Source organism: Gavialis gangeticus, unplaced genomic scaffold, assembly GCF_001723915.1.
Source record: "Gavialis gangeticus isolate Ggan-Ray unplaced genomic scaffold, GavGan_comp1, whole genome shotgun sequence".
Taxonomy (NCBI): Eukaryota; Metazoa; Chordata; order Crocodylia; family Gavialidae; genus Gavialis; species Gavialis gangeticus.
Window position 1 is genome coordinate 54,143,384 of NW_017728996.1, and position 11,333 is coordinate 54,154,716.

Consider the following 11,333-nt stretch of genomic DNA (forward strand, 5'->3'; position numbering starts at 1 on the left):
TGAATCCTCCACATAACATAGGGTAGACCTCAGATTATAGCTTTTATGCCAAACACTGACATAATGTATTTATTCTTCTTATTTCCCTCATAAATAACTCCTTCCTACACTGACCACCCCAAAAACGCTGCATGTAACTGAACTAAAATAAACAGAGAACTCCCTGATGTTAGCATGTTTGCTAGGGGTTTTCTCATAGCCTCTCATCATGAACAGGTTATGATTTAAGCCAGGTATTTGTTAATACTAACAGCATTATTCAATTATTAAGACACAGCATTATTTGGTTGCCCACCTATATATCTGAAACTCTTTTGAATCATTTCCATTTAACTGTATCCTTTGGCTTCACATTATCCACCCACCCTCTCCCCTCTGGGTGCTGCCAGTTGGCCTCTAGAGCAGTGGCTCTTAACCTTTTTTGTACCAGGACCCTTTTGTAAACATCGATGGCCAGTCCTGACCCAGTGCCCCTCACTCCTGACCCACTGCCCCCCACCCCTAAGCCCCAACCCCCCAATGTGTGGGTGTGGAGCGGGGGGAGCTCCAAGCAGCCCCTCGCAGGCTGGAGCTCTGCCAGCCTGCAAGGGAAAAGCCACCGTTTCCCACATCTTTCTCCTTTAAAGGAGAATCCATTTTTAAAATTTGTTGATCCATTTTTAAAGTTTATTCACGACCCTTTCATATATTCTTGTGACCCACTTCTGGGCCACAACCCATGGGTTGAGAAACACTGCCCTAGAGAGCCTCGACTGTATGAAGCAGCCCCTGGCAGGCAAGTTTCTTTGGGTAGATGTGATATCTTTTATTAGACCAACTAGATATTGCATCTACCCAAAGAACCTCACCTGCCTATGTCCCTAGACCAACACGGCTACAACCAAAAATCAAGCAGCACCTTTCTTTCCTGCACTATGTGGATGTTCAAGCTGACTCTCAACTCCACGCATTGCCCAGGTGCACTTGTCAGAGGCAAGGATCAATCCCTGCCCCAGAGAAACCACAACCCCACAGACTGCTCATCTCAGCCAGGTTCCTGACTCATCCTGGAGCATCACAAAACCTCCCTTCAGCCCCCTTCCTCTCCCACAGCATCCTTCTTCTACCCACACAGCTGTGGCCAGAACAAACATTTGCACAACAAAGATGCTGCCCTTGGTTTCTCACCCAGATGCTCCTCCCTCATCCCCTCCCAATTCCACTCTTAATTGCAAAGGGATTGCATTTTCCACAGGTCCCTGTTCTCGGTTTCAATCCCCAGCTCTCCAAAGCCAGGCTACAGCAGCTCTGAGATGGTCTAAGATCAGGTGCAGCATCGGAGCAGAGCACCTCTGGGTGGGTATGGACTGACACAAACTCCCTCTCTGCCTCCGTCCAGCCCCTCTTGGCATGCATCTTTGCCCCCTCATACAGCTACTAGCCACTTTTCCCGCCCCTTGCATCAGGACAGTTACATGATGCCGTAGCTTTGCATTAACCTAAGACTTGAGTGAAAGCCCCTGGCTTTTGAAGCAGACTGGGATGTTTCCTCAATGAATTAAAAGTTCCCTTAAAAGTCCAAATGTGGCCAGGGAGCAGCCAGGAGGGGAGGGAGGATAGGAGAGCTGTGCTCTTCTCCAAGAACCCTTCACTCTCTCTGGTTTTTTTTTTGGAAAATGTTTCTTCTTCCAGGTCAAATTAGCCAAATCAGTTCTGAATCCTCTCAATTGAGCAACACTCAATTGTTCAAACCCCATATGTGGTGCTACAAGCAGCAAGTATCCTCCACCCCAGATTTTTCAGCCTGGAGCTTCAGATACTCCCAGATCCATTGGCAAGCATCCTAGGTGCAGGCTGAAGCCCAGAGGCTTGGTCACTCACTCCCCCTCACCTCAGATGCAATTCAACCCCTGTGGTAGGATAGGGAGTGAGGGCTGATCCCCCCTGAAGAGTCCTTCAGAGATCTGGTGAGCTGCATCCAGAGCAGAAGAATGGGACAGGAGGGTTGGGGGGGTGGCACAGAAGGGAAGAGGCTGAAGCACCTGCCCAGGGAAGCTGTAGTAATGAATTGCACCCACTCAGCTCCCTCCCCATAGCAGGAGTGCAGCAGTGCCCCCCAGAGAAAGCAGCAAGTACCTGTTGCCCAGAGGTTGCCCCTGGGGTTGACTTTGATCTTGGCAGCTTTATTCCAGTGCTCGGTGAAGTCCACCCGGACCGAGGAGGTGAAGGAGATGAAGGAGAAGAGGAGCAAGTAGCCCAGCACCCCCATCTGCAGGAGCCTGCTCGCTGGCACTGCTGACATGGCTCCCACACCGGGGAGCTGCCCAATGCTACTGTGCCCACAGCACAGGGGGAGAGCTGGCGAGTGCCCCTGCTTCCCAAGTGCTCCAGTTACTCCTGCCCCTTTGTGTTCGTCTCTGGCTCCCTCTTCCCTGCCTGCCTTCCTCTGCTTAAATAATCCAACTTTGGGGTGGAGACTGGCAGATGAATAATACAAGCCACAGTCCTTACGCACAGCAGGCTCTCCATGTCATGCCTTTCAGCTTTAACCCTTTCCCTGCCAAGGGGCTTCCATAGACCACATTGAGATGGGTGCATCAGGCAGGGCAGCATCACAAGCCAGGTTGATCTAGGTGCACATCTTGGAAAATGTTGCTCTCTATGCGTGCCTCTCCCAGCTGTGCAGGGCCCCTCCCTGTCTGGGACATGCCATGCTTCTCAGTCCCATTAATTTTGTTGGTGTGAGGAGGAAAACACACCATAGGTGTGTTCCCCACAGTGCCCACAAACATGGTATGCCCATTCCCTGCCCCTTTAGCTATGCCCAGGTGTAAAGCTAACTGCTCACACTGCTCAGGACATGGCAGCAAGTGCAAGACAAGGACTGTTACATGGCAGAACTTGATCCTGGCACCAGCTGCCAGGACATAAAAGCACAGGATCTATTTTTGCCAGGTTGGATCTCCAATAGGATAATAAAGTGATGTGAAAGGCCCGGTCTTAACCCACTCCAGTCAATAGAGAACCTGCTATTCAGTATCACAGGCCTTGGATCCACTTGACGTGGAATACCAGATTCTCGCCCTCTCCCAATCCCCTGGAGAAAGGCAGTAACATCTGCTAAGCAAACTGCCCGCCATCCCTGCACATAACCTCTACACTGGCCACTGCAGCTCTGTAGGAATTGGAGACACAGTGAGCAAAGCTTCTGGACACTGAGAGAACTATCAGCTTGCCCCAAATATCTGCATAGAGGAACTCAGTTAGAGCTCTCTCTAGGTCCTGTGACAGCCTGAAAGCACATTTAAGGTGCTTATGAATGGCTCTTCATTTCTGCCCCAGTCCCTCTCCCTTCCTCCATTCCTGCACACACACACATCTGCATGGATGGGTGTATCCATGCCTCCATGTATATACACACTGACTAAGTGTGGCTGGACTGCAAATTTAGGATTATGCCTAGATCTACTGGTCCCCCTAGCTCTTGCAGTAGGACCCCCACCCCTCCACCCCCGACCTGAGCATGAGTCTTGAGTATGCAGCAATGACAGGGTGTTAGGGTGAGGGGAGAGTTAGTGGTACCAAGACTGGGGGGTTCCCAAAATCCAGCCCCCCAAAGTGCCTCCATTTTGAGATGGACCATTTGGTGCAATGCTTTGTTTTGACTGCTGCTAGGAAAGAACTATAGCCTGGGCCCATGTTCAGCCAGTCACCAGCACCCAAAGCTGGCTGCACAGTGCTAGCAGGTAACCACCTGCTGGGTAATGACTCCTTGCTTCTGCAGCTGGCCTCTCTCTTTAGCAAGAGAAGTATGTGCAAGGACAGCCAAGCAATCCAGCCAGGTGCCTCCAGTCTGGCTTGCTGGTGCCCACCCCCCAAAAGGGTTTCCTCCTACAACCTACACTCCTCCCTCCAGGTCCCCTGCCTGGTGCTCTCTCTTTCAACAGCTGTTGGTCCTGTATTCAAGTGTTTGATGACTTGCTGGAGCCAGGGGCTAATTCAAACATAGCCCATCCTAGGGACATGACATTTATATCACCAGCCCACTGCAGCCTCAAGGTCCTGCATGTGAGCTGGCAGAGGCCTATGTAGCCACTACTGTTTCCTGGGCAGAGGGTACACACTGAAAGTCTGCTGCTGCTGAGGTAGATGTCATATCCCCTCCTTTCTTTGATGCTGGCATGTCTCAAGAGGCCTAAAAACCACTGGTATTTGGCAGCAAAAAGGAGCTGACATCTCCCCCAGCAATGGTGAACCACCACCCACATGCTGCTGCTGCTGCTGCTGCTTCTGCTCTGCCCTCCCTAGTGTCAGAGCCACTTCAGGGAAAGTGTAGGGTATGGGGGTACCCTCCAGCAGCAGACTGTCCCTTGGGGGAAACAGACTGTTAGCTCCCTGGCCCAATGGTCCCTATATTGGGTTACTGTCTGGTGCATTGTGAGGTTCCAACTTTGCCAGGTCAGGAGCCCTTTGGCGCCAGCCTCTCGGTTGTCTTAACTCATGGCTTCAACTTGCCAGTTACATTGGTGTGGGGTTAATGCCTGCTGGGCCTGTGGGGGGGCTTTGCTTACATCTTATGGAGCACTTTGGAGCTGTTGTGTCAGGGGATCCCAAGATACAGACCCCACATCATGACCTGCTTTTTCTTTTCAAAGTGCTGTAAAATGCAGGCAGGTTTTCCCGAAAATTGCTGGGTCATATCAAAGTCTGCAGCAGCTGATAAATATCAACCTAAAATGATTAATCCTCCTTAACCCCAAGTTACCTGCTTTTATTTTTGGAAACTGAGAGTTTGCCACTTAAGCCAGTTGCTTAAACTGTTGTGGGTGACGGAAACACATTGCCTCAGTGGGTGAGGCCAGGTGAGTGAACCATAACACTCCCCACCCTCCCAGCTCTCCCTGGGGCTGGAGCAAAACATCTCAGATCCTGCCTCTCTGGCTCTGGAATTTGCTCCTCTTTGGTTGATGATGTTTCTCTTGAGATTTGTGCTGGTGCCTTTCTAGCCCAGGGGTGCGGTGTTTCAGCTCCTTGTGTGTTCCTTGGCTTCCCCATAAGCAGGGACGCTTCCATTATTCCTTTGTGGTTGCTACTGTCACAAGAATAAGAGTCAAGAATCCCCAGGCAACTAGCAATTTTGGGAGCTCAACCAGAGACACACAGGGGTCCAAATTTCACTGGCAACTCAGGCCCCTCCCAGTGTCTATATTTTGGTCTCCCCAAACCCATTCTCACGGTGGGAAAAGTGATTACCATGGGGAAGAAAACAGAATGGGGGACAAGGGAGTCTGAAGGGGGAGAGAGGCCAGACCAATGCAGAGGCAGCAGAGCTGAGAGGGATAAAAGAGACGATAAGCAGATGACAGACGGAAGAAAGCAGGAATGAAAGACCAAGACTGAGAAATCAGGGGAGCAGTCAGGGTGGGACCCAGTTGTACTAATGGAATGAATGTCTAATGAAAGTGGCAATTACTAATCAATATCATTGGATGACAATTAGTAGCTGAGGAGCAGGAAAAAGAGGTCATTCCTGCAGTGATAACCCATTAGCATCACAATCACCCAGCAAAGTCCATCACTAATTAAGACAGCAATAAAGTCGTGTCATGGTTGTGGAGCAAGCAGGGTACAAAGTGTAGGTTCTGCTGGAGGAATGATGTCTAGGGCTGGCTGCAGGGGAGAAGCAGACTCTGCAGGGAATGGCCCTGTAGCAAATCCATGGATATTTGGTGCTGGCTTAAGGTGTAGGCTTGTGCTCAGAGCAGGACAAGAGCAGGGAAACCATCACTGTCGAGTGCTATTGGGCTGGTACCCAATGCTGGTAAGTCCACAGTGGGTTAAAGACTTCAGTCACTACATAGAAGAATAGGCAGGGATGCTGGCATGGAAGCAGGGTCTTGGGGTATGGTATGGAGTGGAGTACCACAGAAAGGAGCCAGCTCAGGTGTTATGGCGGAGGAGGGACCAGCATTGTCATAGTGATTCTGAACCAGTGGCTTGCTGCCTTGTCCTATGGGATTTTATTTCCCTCTTAGACTGGAGTCCCATGTGCCAGTGGCGCAGGGCTGAAAATGTCAGCAGGTTGCCAGCCCCTGGAGCAGAGATGCTTTACACAGCAGGCTGGCACCTGCCCAGGGAACTGATCTGTCAGTGAGAAGTCACCTTACAACAAGGTGACTTGCTGGGGCTGAGCAGGAGGTCTGGTGACAGAGAGCACCAGGTTATAACAGGGCAAGAGCTGCTCTCCACAGGGAGCCTTATCAGTCACCAACTCAAGGTGAGGAAAACTGAAGATGGAGGGGAAGTCCCCACCTACCAGGATACAGATCCCCACCCAGGAAAGAGAGAGCCAGAGGCAGGAGCGCTGCACGTGTTGATCTATGATCTACTGGGCTTTATCAGTCAAGAGCAAGCAATGGTGCACTGCAAGCCCCTGGGCAAAGCTGGTCTGCCTGCTCATACTATCACATGCCCTGAAAAATTGAACTGTAGCCCAGAACGCCCTGTGAGGGGAGCTCTAGAAAAGGGTGCACCTAATTGACCGGGGAAGTCTCAGGGGTCTGAACTGGTCCCAGAGGCTGAGGAACGTAGCGGCGGGGAGAGGAGGGGTTGCTGTGAGGACAGAGTGGGTGGGCCTGATCATGAGGGTGGAGGGAACAGGCAAGGGCCCTCCCCAAGAACAGTTCCCCTGCATTTGTTGCCCCACTAGACCATGCCAGTGAGAAATGAAACCCAGGTGTCCCGATTCCCAAACCCTATCTTGCAGCCATGAAGCTCCGCTCCTCTCTGAGCTGGAAAGGGAACTCAAGAGCCCGGCTCCTGGTCACCACCCAACCATCCCATCCCTTCCCCTTTCACACTCATGAGAAGCTGGAGCTTCAGACTCCAGAAATGAAGTTTCCAGAGGGGGGGAAATGCCTGACCCTGTACAGAACCACCACAGGGAGCTCATTGCCAGTGCCCTTCTCCCATTACAGAACCAAGACAACGATGTCCTGGAGAGATGTCTCCCCCCGGGTCTCCTCTCCTGGCTGGGAGTGCAGGGCTGAGTAGAGCAAGAGCCTTGGGGCCACAGCTCTGGGGAGTCTCTGGATGTACTCAGCGCTGCCCCCTGGTCAGTCACCTCAAGCCAATTTGCCATGGTCTCTGCCTTGTACGACACCATGGTGGCAGTCCGCTGGCCCCTAACCGTACCAGGATGTGTGTGGTACCCTCCACCTGGGAGCCCTTTCTGTGTGTTGGCAGAGGCTGAGGCCAAGTGGTGAGCTGTGACATCCTCAGAGCAGGCTCAGAGGAGCAGAGCTAAGGTCATGGGTTGCAGCAGGCGGACACCTTGCCTAGACTGCATTTCCAGGTTTACAAGAATGGGCATTTTGCCTCAAATGCTCCTGCAGCACAGGGACCCCTTGCCCAGGGCAGGCCTGAGCTTTGCCTCCTGCTGTTTCACAACAACCCAGTCCTCTGTGCAGGACCAGAAATAAGCAGCCAGTTGTGAGGGAGGGGGCCTCTGTGGGCAAAGGGTCTGTGTGGGTTTAGAGCAAATATATGCAAGCTCTGGCTTCAACCTGGGATTAAGTGCTACCAATTACAGGCAGGTCAGGGAAAGCTGGAGTTTATCATTTACCGGGCAATTACTGCACGTACCAAAGTGTGACACGGGTTTAAGTGCTGCCCCTTGAGGGAAGCAAAATGCCTGAGAGAGATTACTGGGAGGAAAGCAAGATCCTCGCAGAACAACACAGGCACTTTACCAGTTGCAGCAAGTCTCTGCTCCCGCTGGAATTTTAAGCAGGAAGCACAGGTTCATTTTCATTCCCTCAAACCAGACGCAGGACAATACAATCAGAGCATGCCTCCACCCTCCCAGAGCATGTGGCTTGGGCCGGTTCCTCTCTGGGACACGAGCTGCCACAGCCCCACATTTCTTGCCATAATCTTGGCTTGCCAGGGAAGCTCCAGAACGCTGGCAGGTGTGTACGGTGCCAGTGTTCAGCATCAGCCCTGAGCAGAGGAATGGAAAAGCTGCTGAGTAGGGGTGGGGAGGGATCAGCAGCTACAGAATTAGAGACTGGGGAAATTAAGTCATGGCAGGTAGCAAGGCTTTATGGAAAACAGCTCTTGTCATACAAACCTGGTCCCATGCCGCAATGAGATCACCACTTTGGCTGATAACAGTAACCACAGAGATGCAATCAGCACCGACCGACAGCAGACGTTGACTGGGGACTACACAACACGAGCGCTCTGTCTGTAAAGTGGTCATTCAGTTGGTGAGGGGCTAATTGATCTAAACAAGCCATCGGCAATCATCACTAGATGGGGGGACTTCAGTGGGTTGCTGCACCAAGTGGCAAATGCTATTGGCCATTTTCTATCAGTGATCTGGAGCCAAAGGTGAAATCAGCAGTTAACATTTACAGGGGACAAGCCCAGGCAGTGCAGTGAAGGGTGACGAGAATGAGGCACTCACGCAGCACAGCCTGGGTCACTTGGGACGCTGGGCATCTCCAGACAATGAAGTGCCACCTTATGCACCTGGGGTAGAGGCAGCCATAGCAACTGCATCCACATCAAATGATGCTGGCCTAACCGTTGTGTCTGCCTAGTCCTGTAACCCTCCAAGTGCAGCCAGACCAACGCAGCTTTAACCCCATCTCATTCAAGGTTAAAGTTCCAGTGACTTAGCCCATTTATATTACTATCAGAGCAGGCGGATATAATAGTTACATGGAAAAGGGTGAAATACACCCATCAGCAACAACTCCCCCTCCCCTTTTCAAGCAGTTCGAAGGCACCTTTGTCCCTAACCTAAGAAGGCATGAAGGTTGTGCCTGTGACAGAGGCCTGCATCTGGGAAAGCAAGGTCTCTGCAAAGGGTGGAGGGTCTTCATGGACAAACATTGCCACAGGGCTGGCTGGAGAAAGAGGAAGCAGTGAGCAGGGGAAGGGGGTGGGGGTGGCTGCACGCAGCATTGGCGAGACCGGTTCTAGGCACTGCCTGAGCCAAGAGCCGGTTCTAGGTGGGTAGACCTGCAGCAGCTCGCTGCTCTGTCCATCTGTTACTAGGGAGGAGTGTGAACCAACTCCAAGGGTAAACATTTCCAGTGGTTCCACACTCCCAGGACAAGGATCCCCAGGAAGATGCAGACACTGCCGTGCTCAGCTCAGTGGTGCAAGCCCTCACTTCCCTGTGCCCTACTGCACTGTGGAGTGAACAGTCCAGAGATAGGTATCCTGGGCGTGGAGAGGGTCCCAGGTGGCAGCACAAAGCAGGTGGTAGCTTTCACCCAGGACAGGAGTATGACAGGTGCTCTACCCCCTCTGTCTGAAGTGTGGGATCCCCACCTTCCCAATGGAGTGCTCTAACTGGAAGGTGTCAGGCCTCCTACATCCTGTGTGTGTGCATCTTGGAGCAAAAATGGGAGCATGAAACCCCCTTCAGATCCACTTGGTGGGAGGGGATGCTAGGTCCAGGTGGTTGTAAAGCCCACCTCACTTTTCCCTGTACCCTGGGAAGTGCAGGACTCTGCCTTGTATTGCTCCTGTGCAACACTGAGGAAGGAATACAATGGGCTGCTGAGGCCAGGTGCTTATGTGGAAACTGGTCTGGTATGTACACTCAGGTCCACATTAGGATATGGCTGGGCCTATGTGGCTCTCCCAGTGAGATCATAGGTCATGTACTGGCTTTAGCAAGGGAGCTTCACCCAGCCTGGCTCCAGCACCCGCTACTCCCTACTTACAACAGCTCCAGCAGCTCTCCAGTGCTTCCAGTACAGCGGGTGCCACGACAGTGGCAGTGGCAGGCCCAGCCTGGCCCGAGAACATCCATATTTCATGAGTCCAACTGCTGCCAGTGTTTTCCTGAGGCAGGACAGACTGGGAACTATGATTTTCTTCAGCTAAGTCTGAATAAAATGTCTGGGACCAAAGGCCAAGCACTTCTAGCACAGAGAGTGCCCCGAAGCTATCGATGACAAGGACCTGCCAGCGGAGGCCCAAGAGCTTAAGTTCACCAAAATCCTTCCAGATAGAAATGACCAGACAACCTCAGCATGGGAAGGGCTTCCAGTTCCCCCTGTAACAACACCAGGCAGCCCAGTTACTCTAGCTTTCACCATCTTCCTTGTGAGTGACTTTCCTGGTTGGCACCTCTGAAGGAAAAAACTTCTGCTCCCTGAAGTGAGTTTTGAAGAGTACCCAGCAACCTGGCTTCAGTGAGGGCTGGGGGAAGCCTGAAGGTCCTGCCCTGGGGTTTTCTCCTCCCATCTGGAGACTAAACTGCTTTCCAGAGGGGATGATAATGGTCCCCAACTCCAAGGCAGTCAGCGCAGTCCTGGGACATAGTTCAGGCCTCTCCCTTCCTCTGGGCCTCTCATCTCACAGCTCCTCCCTTTTGCCCAGGGAAGCACTGTTCTCCTGCACCAATAAATTCAGGGCTCAGGGCCTATCAAAAGCCCTGGGAATCAAGCCTAGAGCTCGACAGGTGTGTGCTGACCCACTGGTCCAGTCAGGAGGCTGTGAAGGGAATTCTCTTTCCTCAGCCAGAACTTCTTGCTCGTCATGGCATTACGTTTGTCATATGCCTTTCTCTAGCTTGGCCCAGCAGAGAAAGCAGCTTCGCTTTCTGTGCCACAGCTGATGCTGATGCCTGCCCAGTGTAGACCCAGCTCCTGCCTGGGTCTACAGCATTGGCATCAGGGCTCCAGGCAGGAGCTTCCACTGTGCTAGGAGGGTGGCAGCAGCAGCTGTGGACACTGCTGGCAGGCTCTGCATCCAAGCTCCTGAACCTACCGGCAGCACCCACAGCTGATGCTGCTGCCAGCTGTGGACCAGGACAGGCAGAAGCCCTGTCTAGGTCCACAGCTGATGCCCGATACTGCTGTGAGGAAGCAGTGTTTCCAGCCCACCTGGCACCACAAGGCAGCTGGAGCTGCTGGTTGCCCTCAGGCCCAATCAAATCTGTTGGCAGGCCAGATCCAGCCCGTGAGTTGTATTTTGCCCACCCCTGCGCTACAGGAAATTCTTTCCAGCCACCCTCTTCCACCCTTGTCCTGCATGCTAACATAATGCCCTCTGGAAGCTTTGGGAATGATGTAGCAGAGACAGGGGCACAGGAGCTGCTGGCTGCAGCACCTACACGCTGACAGTGACATTGCTGGGGCCCTGCGCAAGACGAGATACTGAGACAACCCTGAAGGAAAGCACACTGGCAACTGAAGTAGGGGATGCCTGGCACCCGAGGCATAACTCAACTAAGCCAGCTCAGGCACCACTAGTACAGAAGACAGGGTGGTATGCGCTCAGGGGCCAGCTCAGGTCAGACTGCCTTGCTGCCTCACCCCATACAGCAA

At 52.5% G+C, this 11,333-nt stretch overlaps 1 protein-coding gene across 2 annotated transcripts in view; it reads right to left on the reverse strand.

Moving 5' to 3' along the window:
- NMB (neuromedin B) overlaps positions 1 to 3,315 on the reverse strand; it is a 19,287-nt gene extending 15,972 nt beyond the window's left edge. Inside the window, exon 1 of one of the 2 annotated variants that reach the window (XM_019504558.1) lies at positions 2,116 to 3,311. In XM_019504558.1, coding sequence (XP_019360103.1) covers positions 2,116 to 2,281 — 166 coding nt within the window. In that variant the 5' untranslated portion in view covers positions 2,282 to 3,311. Of the gene's footprint in view, positions 1 to 2,115 lie in introns of both variants that reach the window. The other variant, XM_019504557.1, reaches the window with a different exon arrangement.
- Between the last annotated feature and the right edge of the window lie 8,018 nt (positions 3,316 to 11,333).